Source organism: Orycteropus afer, unplaced genomic scaffold (genome assembly GCF_000298275.1).
Source record: "Orycteropus afer afer isolate SDZICR_OR568_19922 unplaced genomic scaffold, OryAfe1.0 scaffold00030, whole genome shotgun sequence".
Classification (NCBI taxonomy): Eukaryota; Metazoa; Chordata; class Mammalia; order Tubulidentata; family Orycteropodidae; genus Orycteropus; species Orycteropus afer.
The window spans coordinates 11,973,476-11,995,813 of record NW_006921617.1 but is presented as its reverse complement, the minus strand read 5'-3'; the positions used below and the strand labels follow the sequence as shown (position 1 = coordinate 11,995,813).

At 40.7% G+C, this 22,338-nt stretch overlaps 1 protein-coding gene across 1 annotated transcript in view; it reads left to right on the top strand.

Moving 5' to 3' along the window:
• GATA6 (GATA binding protein 6) overlaps positions 1-19,248 on the top strand; it is a 29,171-nt gene extending 9,923 nt beyond the window's left edge. The window contains exons 3-6 of the mRNA XM_007935592.2: positions 471-596; positions 1,446-1,533; positions 1,628-1,731; positions 19,078-19,248. Of these exons, the coding sequence (XP_007933783.1) occupies positions 471-596; positions 1,446-1,533; positions 1,628-1,731; positions 19,078-19,248 (489 nt within the window). The remainder of the gene's footprint in view (positions 1-470; positions 597-1,445; positions 1,534-1,627; positions 1,732-19,077) is intronic.
• Positions 19,249-22,338: the final 3,090 nt, after the last annotated feature.

Below are 22,338 nucleotides of genomic sequence, written 5' to 3'. Positions count from 1 at the left end.
TGCTGATACCCACTTGTAATTTTTACTTCTGGTGTGTTTTGGAATATAAGTCTACTTGGGCACCCTTTAGAAAAATAAACCTGGTTATACCCTTCAATTAATAGCAGTGATTAGGAAACTCTAAATTCTTGCAGAAGAAATAATCAATGAGACTTTTCATATGGTGCTAGTGAAAACTTTGGAAGCTGATTACTGGCCAACATTATGTGATTGTTTCTCATTTATTTCTTCTGGAGTCTGTGGTAATATGTTGGAGCAAATCAGAAGTTTGGGACAGAGCATACTATGTAAACCTCAGTTTCTGGACTCGGGAAGGTCACCTAATTGTTTTTTTCTTAAGGGACATTTCATTTATAATAAACCCAGATACGTGCTTGTTGATTACAGCATCATGATACAATGAAGTATGAAGCAAATATACATAAAAATCATCTATATTTTTGCACTTATTTTCTTTTGCTGTTTTCTAGCCTGCATCTCGGAGGCTCGGATTGTCCTGTGCCAATTGTCACACCACAACCACCACCTTGTGGCGCAGAAACGCTGAAGGTGAACCTGTGTGCAATGCTTGTGGACTCTACATGAAACTCCATGGGGTGCGCCATTTATTCTGCTCATGTGTATATATGTTTGTATCTTGTTTGCACAAGGTGGTTTTAGTTTTAAAGATGTCCAGCAAATGAAAAGGGTATGAAGGGGAAAAACTTGAATTTTTGAAAGACAAAATACATTTGAACTATGCATTTCATTGAATCTAACATGCTATTAATTACCATATAAATGTATGAAGCAAGAATATGTTGTCATTTAAACTTTCTCTCACACACATATTCATTGTAAGGCACATCCCAATTTCAGAGATGTGAAAATGTGGAACATGTGCATTTTAGAACTGATAACCTATGATAGTAAGCCTCTTCTTCCCCTTTTATTATTCATACTCAAGGGAGAATAAGTGAGAAACCAACTAGGAATGCACAATAACTAGTTTATAGTTTAAATTCTAAAAATTCGGAATGCAGTCAAATATTTGTACAAAGGAGCAATACATCTATCTAACAGTTATAGTTAGACACTATACTTCATTTTACAGGATTGCACAAAATATAAACACATCCAACTCATAGAGAAAAATAACCTTGTGTCTGTAGGAGGAAGAGAACAAAATGATGTCTTTGAGATAAAAATATTTATTCAATGGTTTTACTCTACAATTGAAATTATTTGAAACAATAAACATTAAATTGAAGCAATAAATTCTTCCTGACAGAATCATCCCATTTTCTCTGAAGGAATTTCTGTGGTTGATAGGAAAAAGTGTAGGCACTTAATCTATTGAATGTGTATGAAAAAAAATGGGTTGGGTGTTTATTTAGTTTGATTTTTCTTCAACATAATATTTATTAAACCTATGGTCCATATGAAAAAAAAAAAAAAACTTTTAGGTGCCTCGGCCGCTTGCTATGAAAAAGGAGGGAATTCAAACCAGGAAACGAAAACCAAAGAACATAAATAAGTCAAAGGCTTGCTCTGGTAAATGTAATAAAATACTATTTAATTATAAAGTATTTGCCAACTTTAATGATAAGTAGATGTATACTTACAGGGTTAATTTTGATTGTTGCAGGTAATAGCAATAATTCAGTTTCTATGACTCCAACTTCCACCTCCTCTAACTCAGACGATTGCAGCAAAAATACTTCGCCTACAACACAACCAACAGCCTCAGGGGTAAGTGTTACAGTAGTCCAGAAGTAGTAACAGTGAAGAGTGAGCTCTTTCTGAGCTAGTGGGTTGCTCTCCAGTGTATTATCTCAAATTTTATCTTATCTGGTTGGTACAATAATCTAAACCAACATTAGTTTAGTGAGCTGATACCTAAGAATAGTTTTCAGAGGAAATTACATTTGAATGTAAACAAAATGACAAATTTAAGTACCTTACAAACCTCTTAATTAAGATCTGTATCATTTTTTTTATGGTTAAATTCACCTAAATAAAAGCCTGAGTTTTAGTTTGAAGATCTTAAATGGTTTTATTTCCAGGTTTTTATCTGAGTTGTTACATATGTATTTCTAACACAGATCAGAGAAACTACTAGGTTAGTGGTATATCCCAGTGCCGATGACATTTAAAGTTGCTTTTGCTTATCAACTCCAGCTATTTTTCCTTTTCTTTTCTTATTAATCTTCTACCCATAGGAGAGCTCATCATAACATAATCACTGATCTCCTTTACCCAGCTGTCCCCATTTGGGAAGATCTTGCCTTTTTTCTACAGGACCTTAATTGTACCTGTGTTTATTACATTTGAGCACTAGGAGATGGCAGCTGTCTTTGTGAAGATCTTAGGGCTGTCATTGAGACTCAGTTTTCCTTGAGCAAAGAGCATTTTTCCACCCTCGTGTTTCCCAAATTTAACTGGAATGCTCTTAAAAATTACCGGGCCTCATTTCATCTCAGTTAGATACAGGGCAGGGCCATGGGCTGTTGGTTTGACTGAAAAAGTACCAGTGGATTATGCGGAGACTAGTTTAGGACTAAATACCATAATTTAAATCCCTGCTTTCTTAGTGATTGTTTTCTACTTTTAGTTTTGCTTTGGAAGTATTTGAAGTGCTTAAAAACACCAAAGACTGTAGATTCCTAGCCTCCACCCTAGATTTCCTTAGAGTCTGTGGGTGTGGGGCTTGGAAATGTTATAACCAGTGCCCCAGGTGAAATTTACGCCACTGCCCTGAAGCTGCCTGTGAGCTAGGATTTGGGAACCACAGTCCTGGTATTTTTATTGGTTTGAATAAACAACAACAAAAAAATTTTAATTAAATATGCAAAACACAAATTAAAACTATTGCTTAGAATAGTATTTAATATCCCTTTGTCCTCTCATCTAAATTCTTTTGGGTCTTTTCATTGGTGAAACAAGGAGTTTAAGGGTTTCACAAAAGTTAAGTCTTTCATTGTCTTTATTTATTACAGACATATGTTATAGAATGTTTCAGGCCTTTTATAAAAATGGACTCTCTCGTATGACGTTTTTTACCGGTGGGTTAGATGTAACATTTTTTCAAGGCTCTCAGGTGGTAGAGAATACATGGCCTGTGTGGAAACGGAGAGACCTCAAGTTATTTAAAAAATATTCTTTATTGTACCCTAAGTCCTCAGAAGCAATTACCTAGCTAAATGAGGCAAAACAATGTTTTGATTTTCAAAAGCTCTGAAGTACAGTGAGGTTGTTGGCCTTGAGCGTCTCTACTAGCCAAAATGAAAGTTCTGCCAGACCTTGGTCAATGTTGCTGGTGGTACAGTCCAGTTTACTCGTAATTTGAATGACAAATGGCGCAGAAAAAGATATTTGCCCAACAATGGACTGTGGGGACTCCGAGCCTTTAGTGGGTGGAGTCTGTTTTGCTTCTGTTGTTTGTGATGTAAATTTTCAAGATTGGCTGTTAACAAGTCCAATCAATTGCCCTTCTGGGGAAGAAATTCTACCTGAGGAATGGTCTGTGCCCAGGTCTGCCTGGAAGACGAGCCTCAGGAGTTCTACAGTGCTCCTATTGCTCATTTGGTGTCCTTTGATCTCCCCTGAAGCAGGGAGTGCGGGTATGTGTGAGGGTCCTTGTCATAAACCCAGCCGCTGTTCCTAAAATGCAAGCAGGTATATCTTCCAAGGGCTCACCTGGGACAGTGAGAGAGCTGGAGGTGGCTGAACTCTCTGTGGGCAATGTCCTAGAGAAGAAACCTCAGTTTCCTACTAGATGGCCATGCCAGGAGGCAAAGCAAGAAGAATTTTTGAGATTGGGGGGTTCAAGAGTAGCTTCACTCAAGATCTTTTGCTGCAACACACTAGCCTGGGCAGCCTGCAGGGGAACTGGACAGCCAAGCACTGTTAATGTGAACTGCAGTGCTCCAAGGAGGCAAGGCCAACTAGCTTGTCCCAGGGTAGGGGTAGAGCTTGCCTTTCAGCCTTCCATCCGCTGCCCCTCCCCACCATAGCTCCTCCAGGCAGACACCTAGCACCTAGATTTGCAGTTTTTCTATGGCTGATGAACATGTCAAGGGTATTTCTGGAAGGCCCTACCCGACAAGACGGTTGTGTAGAACCAGCAGTACTTGGTAGAAGTCCATCTGCCGTCTACTGTCAGAAACTGGCCCCTTAAGAATCATTGTAGTAGCTTCTGTGAGGCTGAGCCCTTTCCCCTGGTCGTTACCAGGCATGCCTTGTGCCAGTGTGTCCCTTAGCCCTTGGCAGTGCCTTCTGCTGGGTGGACTTAGTCCCTCACGTGGTGCGCAGCAGCAGAGCAGCGGTGGAGCCGAATACTGCTGAGGAGTCACCTGCAGCAGCTGGCAGGAGCATTGTTTTTAAAGGCTGCTGTGTGGACAGGTGTCTTCCCGTTTTGGTCCTGTTGTATAATATTGGAGGGTGGCTGGCATTACAACTGGCTACCTATAAGATTTGGTGAAATGCTGGAGGTGAAGAAAATGTTAGCTCCATGTGACAAGGCTCTATTAGGTATTTAGGAAGTGACCATGTTACACAGCACCTTAAGTTAATTGATCATTGAGCCCCAGCACCACCTGTGATGTGGCAGAATGATTAATGCAGTGTTATGCTAGTTTAATAGGAGCAACTGAGCTACAAAACAAAGAGCACTCTAAAGCATACTTATATAGTGGAAGATAGGGCTTGGGAGGTGGAGGGTGGGGTCACGCATTCTTCTACTTAGAGATGCAATTGAAAAACGGAACTGTTGGACTGCCTTTTCTTAATGATTGGGAGTTACAGACGTCCTATCAAACTTGCTGTTCATTTTAATTTTACCCCTGAGAAGTCAGTTGTAGGAAACTACCAATAGACATTTTTTTTTTTTTTTTTAGCCTGCTGCTGCTTTTAAGTCCTAGTGCAGGAAGGCAGAAGTGTTCTAGACTTGCCTTGTGCATGAGTACGTTTATGATGTGGGGCCAGGTCCCTAGCATGACTTGGCTCCTGGGCTCCCTGGGTCAGGTAGGGGCCCTAGGAGCTGAGTATCTGGAGGGAGGCTCCAGGGCTCCCCTCCCCAGCAGGAATGAGGTGTGGGCAGGATAGTCCCTGGAGCCTCCCTCCAGGCATTCTTCCAGGGTGAGTGTGGAAACCTGGACTTTGCCATTTTGTTGACTTACTTGCATGTCTTAGCTTTATCTACTTGTTGCTAATTTGTGTTTGAGCTTGACTTCTGTCTGGGAAAGAGGAGTCCTTATTTCTGATAGTTGTCAGGTCAGTGACCTGATACCTGATATCTCATGTCTCAGTTTCCCTTCATTGGAGGCTGCCACCTGTGTGGTGTGCATGGGAGATAGAGGGAAGGCAGTTTGCTTCCTGTCTGACTGCATCAGGAAGACTTGCTGCCATGATGCCTGTCTTGTCATTACTCGGGATTCCTTGTATTTATTAAGAAATGTGTTAAATTTAAGTTTGTGATAGATAAAAACAAACCAAACTCACTGCTGTCAAGTTGGATCCAACTCATAGTGGCCCCTCCTCGGGTTTCCAAGATGTTATCACTACAGAAGGAACTGTGGTGGCATGGTGCTTAAGGCATTTGACTGCTAGCCAGAAGGCTGGCAGTTCAAACTCACCAGCCACTCCTTGGAAGGAAGATTGGGCAGTCTACTTCTGTAGAGATACAGCATCAGAAACCCAAGGAGGGGGTCGGGGTCCCTGTGAAGGGTCACTATGATGAGTTGAATCGACTAGATGGCAGTGAGTTTGTTTTTGTTAGATAGTTGATTAATTTCTGTGACTTTTGACAATAGACATTCATTCCAGATAAATTTTTTTCTTATACGTATACATATAGATTTACTGAAAAACATATGTGTAGTTGACTTAGGTAGACATCAGAAGACTTTTTTGGCATTTACTTTAGTGAGTTGTAAAAATATATTTTTCATTGAATTCCATTTATTGACTGAGTTTTACTTTATAGGTTCTTTTACTGTTGTTATTTGGGGGGATAAAACATGACAGCATTCTATTTTGGCTATTCTCAAATAAGATTTAGTAAATAATCCATAAAGGGTCCCCTCCCGTCTATGATTTATAACTAAAAATTTGTAAAAGTGGAGGGTGTGTTGTAACTTTACAACTCAGTTCACGAACAGTATTTCTCTTAATTTCCTTTGGGATAAACCAAAAAAACCAAAGTCACTGCTGTTGAGTTGGATCTGATTCATAGAGACCCCTCCTTGGGTTTCTGAGGCCGGATCACTACAGAAGGTTGGGCAATCCTACTTCTGTAGTGATACTGCACTGCCTCGGAAACCCAAGGAGGGGTCGCTATGAGTCAGGGCTGACTCGACGGCACATAACAACAACAACAACATCACTACAGAAGTAGATTGCCCAACCTTCCTTCCAAGGAGTGGCTGGTGGGTTTGGACCTCCAGCCTTCTGGTTAGTAGTCAAATGCCTTAGGTACTACGCCACCAGAGCTCCTTCTTTTGGGGTTAATTTTGGGATGAAATCAGTAGTAAAATTTATTGTCTGAGAATAAGGAGTCACAATATATTTTGCTGGCCTAAAAATAGCTTGTATAAATAACCATTAAAAATGTTTAAGCCTACTTAAGTTTTTGTTAAATCTGCAAATATAATGTTGAAGTCATCATTAAACATATAATATTGAAATTAATGGAGATATACTGTATTTGACTAGCCCTCGCATTATTGGTCTTTGTTTCAGTTAAGAAGCATTGCTTGAACATCTGCTCTATGGAAGATCCTTTATAGTTGAGTAAAACAAGGTCCCTAACTTCAAATTATTCCTAATGTGGTGGTGGGGGAGAGCCAATATAGACCTTACTACTGGTCAGATCCGGAGGTGCTTTAAATGAGCTACAAACAGTGTACTGTAGGAGGGAGCAATGAATTCTGACTACAGAGTTGGGAATGACTTTACCAAGAAGATGAAATTTGAAATAGGTAGGATTTTTGCAGGGGAAAAACTGGGATATAGACATCTAGGAAAGAAGGAAGAGCCAATGGGTACCTATGGTATTTACGAAAATAGGTTTAGGAGTTCAGGATGGCTGGAGTGAATGATATAAGAAGCCAAAGCCAGGAAATAAGGCTGAAAAATACATGAGAAGTAGACAGTCCAATGTAATGAAAATATTTCAAATCAATATCAAGTCAGCCTTAAGCAGTGCCCAAATTATATTAATTTCTAAATAGGTAACCAAAAAAAATTCAAACTCACTGCCATCCATTCGATTCTGACTCATAGTGACCCCCTTTGGGTTTCCGAGGCAGTAAATTGTTATGGAAGTAGATTGCCCAGTCTTCTTTTGCAGGGTGGCTGGTGGGTTTAAACTACCAACCCTCTGGTTAGCAGTCAAATGCTGGAGGTGCTGTACCACCAAAGCTCCTTTTATAAATGAGTAGGCTTTGTTTAACCCTCACCTCAGTGGCACATGTGTTTTCTGTCAGCATGCTAAGAGTCTTCAATTAAAACATTCTTAATTGGGAGTATTTCAATGATTGATGTAAACAAAGCTTGCACACTCCTGCTTGCATATTTTAAAGAGGTTTTCTCCACATAATTAGGAACAATACTTCCTCAGAGCTGGTTAGATACACTGACCTCTCACATTTACAATGCAGAATGCACTTTAGTTTCTCTCTCTCCCCAGATCTTCTCAGACCAAGAGGTTTAGGGGTGGCTGGAAATGTCCACCATAGTGGTTCATTGTTTAAGGCACACACCTCCTGCAAGGAGAGGCAGACATCCTTAGACTAAGAGACAGGCTCAGATTTTGTTCATTACTGTTAAGTCTGTGCCTTTGGGTAGACTTAACCAGTAGCTTCTCCATGTTAAATAGGTGTCATTATTCCTGTCTCATTATTCTTCTGGGATGCTCTGTGTCTAGCTAGGCCAGTTTCCCCTACTGCAGTCACTATCTGGTAATAACTTTATTTAACAACGTTATCAGTAGAAGTATTTCTCCTGAGCTGTGTGGTGCTCAATCTTGTGCTAGACGTGGTTGGAAAGAGTTAATGCACATCCCTAAGTGCATGTGGACATCAGGGAGTGATTTACAGACTGACACTTGTTAGAATATTTGAATGTGCTTTGTAAGGCCTTCTGAGGAAAGCTTAGGTAGCTTACAAGCTAATATTTAAACTTCTTGTTCTAGGTTTTATGTATTAATGTTTGTGTCTGTGGTGAAAATTGGGGAGAAAAATACCATTTTAGTCACGTAGCACTTTTTAAATAGACAAAAGGTGCATTTAGGAAGGACTTAGTTTCATCCTTACTATATTCACCAAAACCAAACCAAACTCACTGCCGTTCAGTCAGACCTGTCTCGTAGCGACCCCTCCTTGGATTTCCGAGGCGGTATTACTATGGAAGTAGATTGCCCAACCTTCCTTCTGAGGAGTGCCTGGTGGTTTGAACCGCCAGCCTTCTGATTAGTGGTCAAATTAGTTGCATATAATAATAGTTGTTTTCTCTCCAAGAAACTTGACTTTGAAGAGGAGTTCTGGTTGAAGAGCCTGCTGGAACTAGGGCAGAAAATTACTGTGTAACTCCTACTTGAATATTCACAGGAGCCTTTGGTGGACTTGAGAGCTAAACATCTTATCATAGTACTTTTGCTTTGGGGATGTTTCATCTCATATTTATAAGGTAGTAAACAATAGAAAGCAGGAACTTGCTTCCATCAAATACCTTTTATGTGCCAGGTCATTTATGTACACTTTCTCTTTATTCCTAATTATTACTCTCCAAATGAGATGTTTTTATGACTATTTTCTGTTTGGAAAGTGAGACTCAGAAGGATCAGACCCAAGGTCATGTACGACATTAACAGGCAAGGCTTGGATTTGGATCCTGGTCTGGCTGGAGCATATACTAGATTAATATGTGACGTTAGTTCATCTCTTTGAAATCTTTAAAGAGATTAAATAAGATTTTTAAAAAGGAATTTGAGCATCAAGTATCATCCCACTGAAACAGGTGGGGAAATAGTGCCAGAGAAGTGCTTTGCTTCTAGTAACCAAGTATGGAAGGCACTTTATGCACCTTTTCTTATCAATATTATACATAGCAATATTAGGGAGCAAAGCAAGGTAGTAAAAATTACTGTTTTTGATGTAGCTGAGATTATAAATAGGTTCTCTTAAAATATTAAATATAAGATTGTAGTACTGAAATCCTTTTAACAGTGGGGTTGAGATCCACACAGCAGTGAGCACTAAACTATTTGGAACTTAAACTTTATTTCACTTTTTAGAAAGTTCGAATTACCTTCAACTAATTTTCATTTAAATAGTTTTTTTTTTTAAATAGTGTTTTATAATAGGCAAGTGCCTTTTTTTTTGTTTAGTGTAGAGTCCAAAACATTCTTTTTTAAACTAACCAAGAAAAAAAAAGAGCAAGCTAAAAAAAAAAAAAACATTAATCTCCCACAGGGGTCTGTGAGAGCATTGTGGTTAGGTATTATTATTGCCTCATTTATAAACCAGGATCTGGAGTGACTCCATAAGGTCACAAAGCAAGCCCGCGTTGAAGCCGGGACTGGGACCGATGTCTCCTGCTCCGAGCCCAGGGCTGTTACCGATCTCAGGGAGTCCACCAATCATCACGGTTATTAATATCCTACTTGCCACATGCTACAAGCCATGAACATAAATATTTTGTTGGCATTTTATCTTCACACTCCCTGTGTGCCAGGCTCACTTTCTTCCCTCACAGCCCCTTCTAATAACTTACGTTCCTGTCTGACCGCATTGGCCTTTGCTGTGAAAGTCACACGTCACCTTGGCAGGGAACATTGAAGCATGTGGAGTTTGCATACTTGCATACTTTCATTTTGATCTCAAGGCTTTTTCTGGACTATTTTGTTTGTGGTCTGTGTGCGCATGTGCACACAGAGAAAAAGAAAGGGAGGGGGAGAGAGAGATATGGGAGGGAGGAGGATTGTAAGAAAGAGTTGTTAGAAAATACATTTTATTACATTAATATCCAGTGGCTTTGTATACTAGAAAACAGTAAGACTACATTATCTTTAAATAGTCTACTCTTTTTCTCTCTCTCCATATATGTGTGTGTATGTATATATACACAACACGCATATCCCCCCATTTTTTTCACAACTGTGCTTTATTTAATAAGTGACTCATTATCACAATCTGAAAGTGAGAATACTAGGTAAAGAACCATTTGCTGCTTTCCACACGGTTTCAAATTAAGAGACTTCATCACAGAATACAACTTTTCTTCGCATCTTATAGTGCTTTTAATTTGTTTTGTTGTGTCTCCCCCCCCCCCCCCCGCTTCTATATGGATATACAAAATTGTCACAAAATATGATACAGTGTTACGGGAAAACATGGCCAAATTTAAGAAATCTGGCTTAAAATGAATGCTCTGAAATGTTATTGTTAAATGACTGTTCAAAGAAAATGAATTTTTTTTTTTTTACTGGAACCAAAAGTAATTTATTATACATTTCATGGGTGTCTGCCAAAAGAGTTACTAGCAATATGAAGATCTAATGGATAGGAATTAAATACAGTCTGTTAGCTCTGTTCATGTGACCTACCTGTTAATTTTCTTTGAAATTTCAATAATAGTAATTTTAAAACAAAGCATCTCCAAAGGTCAGTGTTTGCAATGTGATAATTCATAATTCATCTAATACTTATGTGAGGCCTTATAAGCCCAGGACCTAGAATTATGAGTCTGAGCAAAGGAGATTACTTTATTGACTTCGGACTTTAAGAAAGATTTAAACAAGTAAACAAAAATGTATTATTGATTTCAGTGACCTGTTGGAGTTTTGTGAGTAAACAGAATTCCGAATCAGTATCTGACAATGTTTATCTGACGGCTTCCTTGATGGTGTGTCGTAGCATGGTTTCACCAGAGCTGGGGCACACACCAGAATCATGTTTTTACTCTGCTAAGCACAAATACTTTTAATCTGAAGCTATTGTTAACTTTGTTGCTTGATTCCTGGGGAAGCCTGAATATAGGCTGCTTTTTATTCTGTGGGTTCACAGATTAGCAGCTGGAAGGAAACAGATTCAGGCAGCCAGGCACTGGCTCTCACTGTCTGTGACTACAGGAGCTGCCGAAGTTTTTGCAAAAGCCTCTGTTTGCCTACTTCTAGTGAAGGGAAAAGTAATTCCTACCATCTGGTCCTTAGAAGTATTGCACAGAGTAAGTGGGAGATGCCCGCAAACCTGGTAAGAAGCTGAGAATAGAGCTACTGCAAAAATAATTTTGGAAATAAGTAGTGATGCTCTTTATTTGCATTACAAGACATTAGAAATAAATCCTTACTTTCCTGATGGGGAAATTTGGAGCTTTAGAGTAACTGTTGCTAACAAAGTAACCATGTTTTAAAGACTTTAATTTCTCTTATAGCAACAGTTTTCATTCCTTACATACTTAGTGCTCTCATAAGGCTTTCTGTGGTTTAAATGCATTGTAAATGCCGATTGATTGTCTGACCATGATATGCTTTCTCGAACTGAGACAGCGTAACACGCTCACCCTCTCCTAAAAATCCAGTTTTGTTATAAAAGTTAAGATCATCATTTACTAAGTTTTAAATCTCACTTCAGGCTCTTTATCACTCAGTTTGAAGACTAGGATAAAGTAATCCATTTTGATTCAAGTTAAGTTTTTCCTTTGGTAGGCTAATTGACTTCAAGTTGTGGGACAGTCCTCTTCTCCTGCAGTTTTTATCTGCACATCAGTATTTTCCTGATAATCCCAGAGTACTGACAAACTTTGAGTGGTGCCTTTTTTCGTCACAGCGTGCTAGCTGTTTGAGTGGGTACAGACACGACAGTTTGCTCCTCTGCTCCAAATAGCTTTTGTGCACAGTTCTTCCCTCTGTGAAAAAGGCAGCGGCCCTCTGTATGGCTATACCCTGGTGACTCAGGTCTGGGAGCAAGAGGGGCCAAGGGGCTACCAGAGAGCTTTCCTGGAAGGAGTTTGTTGTGCTAAATTACAACAAACAAAAAACCAAACGCACTAAACTCTTCTGCTGAAAACTGCGTTAGGTCATCTGCTGAGGAGGCGCTCCCTTTTTGTGAGAAAATACTCATGTCCTAGTGCTTACTGAGGGTTTTGTGACAAGTTTCACATGGCTACATGGTGACAGACCCTGTGCGTGTATGTTTCTTTCATGTGTCACCTCCTAACTGATTGGGTTACTTTTTGACTGATCCTGTGTTACTCGGGCAATCTACTTCCATAGTGATACCACCTCGGAAACCCAAGGAGGGGTCGCTATGAGTCGGGTCCCACTCGATGGGCAGTGTGTTTATATTACCAAATATAGGACCCATCCAAACTGAAATGAGCACATGAGCACAACTTTTATGGTTATATGTAGTTTTATAAGTTCAGATTTATATGGAAGTGCTTCCCCTTAGTTGGAATTTATACGTAGTTTTTCATTTTGCTTTGGGGGATGGCAGCCATAAAGCGCTGCAGGAGTCTCACTGAGAGGTTACACAAGCAGGGAAGAACATTTTGGCAATGAGGGATGGCGGCTTCCCTTCCCTAAAGAAAAAGTCCTCACCACAAACACACTTAGAAGTAAGTGTAGGAAGGACAGGTCAGAGGCCATGGAAGCCGGCCGTCTGAATTCAGGCTGAAGAGGCTGAGTGATCATCATCAAAGTCTGACACTCTGGGAGTGATCACAGACTCGCCCTTCAGCTGGTGTGGGTGCAGTGTTTTGTTCCTTCAGAGCGAGGCCGCATTAAGAAGGATTACCGCTTCGGGGGTCGCCTTTTTGGTTATCTCCCTCAGTAGTGAAATTTCATGTTTATGATTCGCAGAGAACTGCCTTTATTCTTCTGAAAATGCTGGGTCCTTTGAATTTCCTTTTCTCTAATGGGTTTGTCTTTCCAGAGTTGTTGATGTGGGCATTGCCGTCGGAGGCTGTCTCTAGTCCTGCCTGTTGTGGGGTATGTGAAGTAAAGGGAGAGAGAATTTCTGTTGTTCTCACGGTGAGCCCACTGAGTCAGGCCCTCTGTGAGCATTTGACTGCGTGAGCTTATCAAGCCACAGATCTTTTGACTTTTCATAACCAGTTGCCATGGAGTTGGTTTTAACTCATGGTGACCCTTTCTCGGAAGGAGATTGCTAGGCCTTTCTTCGAGGTGCCTCTGGGTGGACTGCAGCTCCCAACCTTTCAGTTGTCAGCCAAGCACGTTTTCATCCCCCAGAGACTCCACTTCCCACTGTGTGTCCAAAATGAGTGAACGTTTTTTTCTCATAGGAAAATAATCCTGGTGATCTGAAGATTACCTGCCTCTCTATAGGCGAGTGGATATTTTCCATATCCCAATCTGCAACGACCTAAGTTCTCCCTGAAGTCATTTATTCCTTTAGGAGGAGTTTCCCCACCCAGCTGCCCGGCTTGTCTGCCACCTAACCTGGCTGGCTTTGCGGTGCTAAGCCTGGGCTGGGTCTGGTGCTGATAACACATTCTTTCAACAGGAAGTGCCTCCATTTTCAGTTGTCTGTGGAGGGTGGAGGGCAGATAAGCTGTGAATGGAAACAGAGCAGATTTCTGCTCCACCCTCTTACTGCACTTTGATCAGAGAGAGGCTGGGACCCCTGCCTGGTCCAGCTGCCTGGGAGGAAGGATGGCTCAGCCATGCGTATTCTGAGGCTCTCCTTTCTACTTTTGCACAGGAACATTTAAGTTGGTTTAAGCCTGGTGGAATGCCTACTTTTAGTATGTTGATATGTCTGCAATTTGAACTTAAAATTCTCGGAAGGATTTAGCTAGATGTGGGGAAAAATTGTTTACCAGTTCAGATTTGTACTTGTGGGGTTTTTGTGTGTGTGCACTCGTGTCCTGGGTTCAGGGTCTTGATTTCTCATAAGTTTTACCCCAGATTGCCCTGATTCTCAGTAGGGAGCTCTGGAATGTCACCAATGAAGAAAGGGACTGAAGATGAACAATGAAAGATGAGCCACGTTTCTAGGCAAATTGTGATCATTCTAGACTCCTTGCACAGTTAGAAGACAAGTTATGAGAGCAAATGACTCTGAGTCATGTGTTGTCTTTGCTTTAACTTATGTGGAACTATGTGTGTCTCATGTGCATGGCTGACCAGACTCCAGCAGCTATGCCAGGTGACATGGAGATCATTATAGTGGTACACAGGTGGCTCTTCTGAACTCACTTCTATCTTTTAGAGTCCCCATTCCAATTCCTCTCTATTTTTCCATGCTGCTTGTTGACCCTGAGCAGACTGGCTCCTCTCAAGTGCTTGTGTCTCTCTGGTACTAGTGTCATCTATGGTTGTTACTATTTGGCCCCGACTTGTGGCAACCCCATGTGTTCTACTCTTCCCCAAAGTTAGAGTGTGCTGTGCCATTCAAGTAAAATAGTCAAACCAAACCCTGTTGCCATTGAGTCGATTCCAACTCATTGCAACCCCCATTGGATTTCCAAGGCTGTAAATATTTATGAAGTAGATCAACTCATCTTCTTCCCACGGAGCAGCTGGTGGGTTTGCACTGCTGATCTTCTTGTTAGCAGCCAAATGCCTTACCCAGTACACCATTTATTTGCTTTACACATGACTTCAAATTAAGAGACTTCATCTCAGAACACAATCTTTCTTTGCAGGTTATAGTGCTTTTAGTTTGTTTTATTGAGTCTCCCCTCACCGCTGGCTGCATCTGTATGGGTATAAAAATTGTCACAAAATGTGAAATAATGTTATGGGAAAACACGACCAAATTTAAGTCAAAAAACCAAACTCATTGCTGTCGAGCCAGTTCTGACTTGTAGCAACCCCTCCTTGGGTTTTCAAGGCAGTATCTCTATGGCAGTTGATTGCCCAGTTTTCTTTCTGAGGAGTGGCTGGTGGGTTTGAACCACCAGCCTTCTGGTTAACAGTCAAATGCCTTAGGCATTATGCCTTAGTGTACTCAGATAACTTGGAATTATGATGGAGTTGCAATTCATATCCTGCTGTTTTTCACCTAAAAACCAAAAACCAAACCCACTACCATTGAGTTGATTCCAACTCACAGTGACCCCTATTGGGTTTCCAAGACTGTAAATCTTTTCAGAAGTAGATTGCCCCATCTTCCTTCCACAGAGTGGCTGGTGAATTTGAACCACCGACCTTCTGGTTAGCAGCCAAATGTCTTATGCTCTTATACATTGTGCCACTTTTGTATTGTAAGGAACTCTGGTAGTACAGTGGCTAAGGCATTTAGTTGCTAATCAAAAGGTCAGTGGTTCAGGCCCACCATCCACTCTGGGAGAAAGACAAGACAGTCTGCTTTGTAAAGATTTATAGCCTTGGAAATTCTATAGAGTTGCTGTGAGTCGGAATCAACTTGATTGGCAGCGAGTTTGTTTATTGTATTATAAGATTTTTTTCCTCTTGCTACATACCAAAACCAAACCAAACACACTGCTGAGGAGTCAGATTTGACACTTAGCCACCCCTCCTTGGGTTTCTGAGGCAGTATCACTAGGGAAGTAGATTGCCTAGCTTTCCTTCAGAGGAGTGGCTGGTGGGTTTGAACTGCTGGCCTTCTGGTTAGTAGTCAAATGCCTTAGGCACTACACTACTGGAGCTCCCTCTTGCAGCATGGTGTTTAGTATTTTTATAATTGCATAATAAGTTATTGAGCAGGTTACTTCTGCTTTTCCAAACCATTCTGAGATTATTAGATACATCATGCACTCTCAGATTACCCAATAAGCAAGGTAAGCACAGGCTTACTTGTGCTTACTTACTAATCTGTAGTGAACAAATTCACCTTTTTTTTTTTTTTTTTTAACCACATCCAAGATTTTCCTTCTAGGTATTTATGGCTGGTGCCTGTCTCCCCATAGCACCTTTGTACAGAATCAAAGCTTCTTTTAAAATTTACAATTCCTGACAGGTATAGAGTAACCAGTAAGTGAGGTAAGCACAAGTAAGATGTGGGGAACAGAAAAAAATGTGTGAAACTGTTCACTGCAGATTGGTAAGTAAGCATGCAAGCCTGCGCTTACTTTGCTTACTGGGACTCCATCCCTGCGGCCACAGTTTCCATTGTTACACGTGACTCTGCAATGGATGTCTTTGTGGAGCCTTCCTTTCCCCTTCCTTAGAATTATTTCCTTATGAGACATTTTCAGAAGTAAAACATATTTAAAAATTCAGAATTTGAAAATTTAAAAACAAGGTCAAGTCTTGGGCACAAGTACTCCTCTCACGTTTGCTGACAGACTCAAGGAAGTTGCTTTTGATTTCAGATGAGTAGATAAGTGTCAAGGGGGCATCACCCATGTAATTTAGGGTTAGTCTGCCCTTCGAGGGTAGGAATCTTGCCCTGCCATATATGTTAACAGTTTTGTTTGAAAAAAGAAGACAGTGATTATTTCTGTGGTTTGTTGAGATTATTGCCCAGGTGTAAGAATAATATAGAAGGTGTTAGGATTTCTTTAATGCAGCTCATTTGAAAAAGGGCCAGTGATCCTTTTGAATGCGTGTGAAGCACCGTACTTTTTGTGGAAAGCTGTCTGTCAAAGTTAGAATTGGATGATCTAGGAGGTTGTTTTCACTTAACTCTGAAGGGGTTCCTACTTCTGAACCTGCCCTGCTCATAGTTCCAGAGCCTGTCTTATAGTAGATGCTTGGATGTTGTTTCTTGATGCTGATGGAGACACCTCTGCTATCTCAGTACTCCTGGCCATTTGGGGAATGCAGCGTCCTGGCCCATCCAGGCATCTTCGTCACTTCAGAATTTGAGTGCTAACCAGAAGGCTGGCGGTTCAAACCCACCAGCCATTCCTCGGAAGGAAGGTGCAATCTACTTCTATAGTGACACTGCCTCAGAAACTCAAGGAGAGGTTGCTATGAGTCAGATCCAACTCGACGGCACATAATAACAACAACAACAACATGGTGAAGGCAGATTTAGTGGAGGGCAGTGATAAATACAGATAGTCCTTCAGTTATAGAATAGCTACCTCAGTAAAAGTTGGGTGTGACATAAATCATAAGGGAGCTCACATTTTCTACTTATCTTGGTAGTTCCTTTCTAAAATGAGGAATTGTAATTGAATGTCACTCTTGTTTTTTGGGTGTTAAATCTGTATCCATGTTGGATTTACTCGCAATCTAGGTTCTGAAATTAAGGGCTAAAGTTAATCACTGCACTTATAAATGTAGCTAAGTCTTTTTACGTCCATAGTATTCTGTTTGCTTGACAGGATTACTTGAACTCTTTGAGAATTTTCACAAGAATCTATTCAATTTGTTCAACATTTTTTACTTTGAAATTTGCATTTTTATGCACCCAAAGCCTTTAGTGTAAGTCTTTCATGTTTGTCTTATTAAAAAAGACTAGAGTATGGGGGTGTACTGTTTCTGGGTGTTCATAAACCCACATTTTAGCTAGGAAAGAGAAGGGTAGGTTACCTGTGGAAGGGCTGGATTTGGTCTGTCTAGTTGGGGACATTTGGATCTTCAGACAAAATGTCATGTGACAGGACCTGGTGGGGTTACTCAACTGATGCCCTGCCTCTGAGCTTCATGAAATTATTGTGAGGATAGGGGAGAAAGTCAGATCTTGTTCAGGGAAAAAGGGGATGGACCACACTGACTTCTGACTCCTGGCTCCACGTATCGTTGGAGGGAAGCACCATCTATTATTCCATGCAGCTGGTGTCTGGTGCCATGTATCTCTCTGTACCATTAACATGTAACATTAACCCGACCAAATGGATGTTTTAAGGACCTAATAGGATCATATGTGTTAAAAAGAAATATTTTTGAAAAGTCCAAAATATCCCACCTATCTTAAATAACACATAGCTTGGAATTTATGAACTAGAACCTGAGCGCTTGGAAGAAATAACTTCTGAGCTTTTTGAAAGGAAAAGACATGATTAAAAAATATGTGACTAGCGCTAGACTCTTAAAAAGTCTTTCAAATACAGCTTATTTCTCAAATTGTAGTCTAAACATGATTTTAGTTATTTTGGTTTGACTTGACCAAATTATATAATGTTTTCCATTTGGCCTTTTCTTATTCGGATGGAAGGAATGAATTAAACAGACAAAAGATGAACATTTACTTGCCATGATCATGAGAAATATAGGATGTTTAAAATTTTCTTCATACTGTGGTCTGGCTCAAACATGGCCAGCTTTTGGAAAGAATCAAGATAAATGAGGTAGATATTAAAACCTGTGTATGCATGGGTTAATTTTCCATGAAGTTAATGCTCTAAAATTTCATTTATCAGGCAATTCTTTAGACTTTGACATGATTGCTAAGCCTTCTGGCCACGCTGTGTGTGTGCATGCATTTGTATTTGTGCATGTATGGTAGTAAATGTGCAAGTGTGTTTGTGTGCAAGTATATGTGTATGTGTTCACATATGCATGTGTGTGCATGTAGCACTCTGCAATTTCTCTTTGGAAATGATTAGATTGCGTGTGCATCACTAAGGTCTCTACCTACCCAGTGTAGTTTGCTGCTGGCATTTTTCACAAATAAAATTATTCCGGGTCCCCTTCCCACCTCTTGCCCCATAGTTCCTCTTGCCAGGTGGCTACTGCTATGAGTTCTGAAGTTAACTAAGAGTTTAAATCACCTGTATTAGACCAGTGGCACCATACAACACAGCAAGACTCCCTTGCTTCCTGGGGCAGTGCCTAGAGATGCTGACTTTCCTGCTTTTTTTGCTCAGTGACTCAAGTGCTTCTTAGGTGTGGTTCTTGCCCCAGCTGGACTTACAATCTCATTTGTGCCCATGTATTTAACTAGCAAGGAGCTCTGGTGGTGTAGTGCCTAAGGCATTTGACTGCTAACCAGAAGGTTGGCTGGTTAAACCCACCAGCCACTCCGCAGAAGGAAACTGGGCAACCTACTTCCCTAAAGATTTACTGCCCTGCAGGTCACTATGAGTTGGAGTCGACTTGATGGCAGTGAGTTTGGGTTATTTGTTTTATTTAACTAGCAGGATTGTGCTGGATCACAAATTTGTCGATAACTGTCTTTCCCCGTCTTTGCTTCTTCTCTCCCCACCTTGTCCTGCCAGGCAGGTGCCTCCTCAGTGATGTCTGGCCCAGGAGAGAGCACGAATCCCGAGAACAGCGAACTCAAGTACTCAGCTCAGGACGGGTTGTACATAGGAGTCAGTCTGGCATCCCCGGCGGAAGTGACGTCCTCTGTGAGACAGGATTCTTGGTGTGCTCTGGCTCTGGCATGAGCCCGTGGTGAAAGGAAGTTGAGAGAGTCCACCACGGTTCTCAGACGACTTTTGTATTATTTTATCAAGCAGTCCAAACAGTCGCAAGTACGCTGACAGAACATTCCTCTGATGTGTTATTTCTGTGCCTTTATTTTAAAAGAGATGTATTTCCAAAGAGGCTTGCTCCGCCTTACCATCTGTTCTTCACCAGAGAAGATGGAGCTCTTCCGGGAATAAGCCAGCGCAGCCCAAGAGCACACCGTCCTCTTGCCCTTGCCAGGACCCTGGTGCTGCACTTCCAGCCAGCCTGCCTCTGGGCTCACACAGGGATTTGATGTCCACTCTGCCATGTCTGGAAACCGGGACTGGGACTGGGGCTTTTCCTGCTAAGGGATATTGAAAAAGATTTTTAGAAAGGATTTTACGTGTATGTCCCAAATCATGTGCTTCTGGTTGATTTTGGTTATGCGTGAATTTCTTCATACCTTGTCCACATCCAAATTTTACATGTGTTCATAGAGAAGATCATTTGAGGCCATTTGTACACATCTCTGAAGGCTGGGTTAGTTCATGAGGTATCTTGTCAAAAATATTACTTAGTTGGCAAGACTGCATTGTAATGTTAACATACACTGTGACTGAAGTTTCTTAAAGTTCATATTGTGTGGCTGATCTGAAGTTGGTCGGAATTTGTAAACAGGGTAGCAAACAAGATATTTTTCTTCCATGTATACAATCATTTTTTTAAAAAAGTGCAATTTGCGTTGCAGCAATCCAGTGTTAAATCATTTGCATAAGATTTAACAACATTTTTTATAATGAATGTAAACATTTTAACTTAATGGTACTTAAATAATTTAAAAGAAAAATGTTAACTTAGACATTCTTACGCTTCTTTTACAACTGCATCCCATTTCTGTATTTCCAGTTGTTAAAGAAAACTATTCCAAGAACAAATCTTCTCTCAGGAAAATTGCCTTTCTCCATTTGTGAAGAATTTTTATACAAGAACACCAATATTCCCCCTTTATTTTACTGTGGAGTATGTGCTGGAAAAATTGCAACAAAACTTTACTACCTAACAACATTTGTAAATACTCTATGAGATACCTAGGCATCTTTAAACACTATGATGAAGTCTGTATAGTGTGACTAACCCACAGGCAGGTTGGTTTACATGAATTTTTTTTTTTTAATGGGATGTCATATGAAAACCTATTTCACCAGAGTTTTAAAAATAAAAAGGGTATTGTTTTGTCTCTGTATGGTCAGTTTCTTCCCTTTTAGTTTCATTTTTGATGCATATAACTGTGGCTCTAGACATTCATATAAAACAAGCCCGTGTCATGTCTGCATATTGCCTGACAGTCTTCTTTTCAAAGAAGCATTTTGGAACGTTTTATATGTGTGGATCATTTGAAGCTGGCACATGGAATGAGTTACCACTTTCTGTTTGCACTGGGGACCATTTTTGTAAGCAAAAAGGGCCGCATATTATATGAAATTATTTGAGATTATAAGCATTCTTTTAGGATCAACCCTTAAAAACATTTTAGAAAGTCCAAGGTTTCTATCCCTTGGGAGAGAAATCTACTCTGTGGTTCTATTCCCTTCCTTTTGTAAAGGGCCATGAAATCTCATTAAACTCCCCTAGGTTGAGGACCTTGTGCTCACCAGAAGGTATTTAGAAATGATTTGAACAGGCTGTGTTTTTTCTTCATTGGGTGGATTTCAGGAAATCAGGAGGCTGTTTCACAATATAAAATGGTGGCCTTATAATCTTGGCTCCCTGAGCATGTGACCTTTTTTTTAACTTCTTTTTTTCATGTACTTAATCGAGCCATTCTATGGGGTCCAGCCTGAATCTTTCAAGAGAAGGAAAGTCTTCCTTAGTGATGGTGGGTGGGTACCTCTCTCTGTTAGGAAATGATGGTATTGGTAGCCTGGTTGTGTGTGTGTGTCTGTGTGTGTGTGTGTTTGCAGAATTCACTGACACTCTTGCACTTCCTGGTGTTAAATAAATGGTAGGTGAGAACAATGATGTAAGAGTGCTGGGCCTGTGGCTAGACCACTTGGCTTCAAGTTCTAGCTCTGTCATAGATCAGCGTAGCTCAATGACTCTGGGTAAGTTACTCAGCGCTCATCTTCCTAATTTGCCAAAAGAGACAAATAGCATATGACTTACAGGATCAAGCAAGATAATCCATGTAAAGTGCCTAGCACAGTTCCTGGCACATAGGAAGCTTTCAGCGAGTGTTCAGTTGACTTTGAGAAAGGGTGGCAGGAGCTCTTACACATGGGTGATTAGAATAATACCTTCCTTTCTGTAGAGTCAGAAATTGGCCTACAGGCACCTAATATTCTTTGGGTCACCTGTGCCTCTGGAACAGTGCTGAGGGGTGTGTCCCTGGCCAGGGGGTGGCAGAGATGGAGGGAGGATGCTTGGGAGAGTACCAGGCTACATTGGCTTGATGGTGGTCTTAAAAAAGGGGGCAGGAGAAAATTATTCCCATTCACTTTTTTTTTTTTTTTTCCTCCTTCCTCTCATGGTTTGCATTACTTTGCTGTTTTCTGCTGAGTTGGGAGTTGGTAGAATTAATATGCTTTGACTTAAGAAAAAACCAAACTAACTGCTGTAGAGTCAGATCCAACTGATAACGACCCCTCCTTGGGTTTCCGAGGCGGTATCTCTATGGAAGTAAATTGCCCAACCTTCCTTCTGAGGAGTGGCTGGTGGGTTTGAACCGCCAGCTTTCTGGTTAGCAATCAAATGCCTTAGGCAGTATGCCACCAGAGCTCCTATGCTTTGACTGGAAAATGAGTTTGTCTTATTGGGGCTTCTAAATGATTGCTTTCCCTGTGAACAATCTCAAATATTTCTTCTTTCAATACTAAGACATAATTAGTTTGGCTGCCTGCTCTCGCTCCCCTCCCCCTTTAGAACAAAAAGTGGAAAGAATTCTAGCTTTCATGAAATAAATTACGAAGGGCAGAAGGAAGGAAGGGGCTTCTTGTAGTCCATCCTAGAACAAGGAACTCCATAATCTAGGCCTTTTAAATGACTTTCTGACCTATGCTTGTATAAAGGAGAAATTTGATACATTTTTC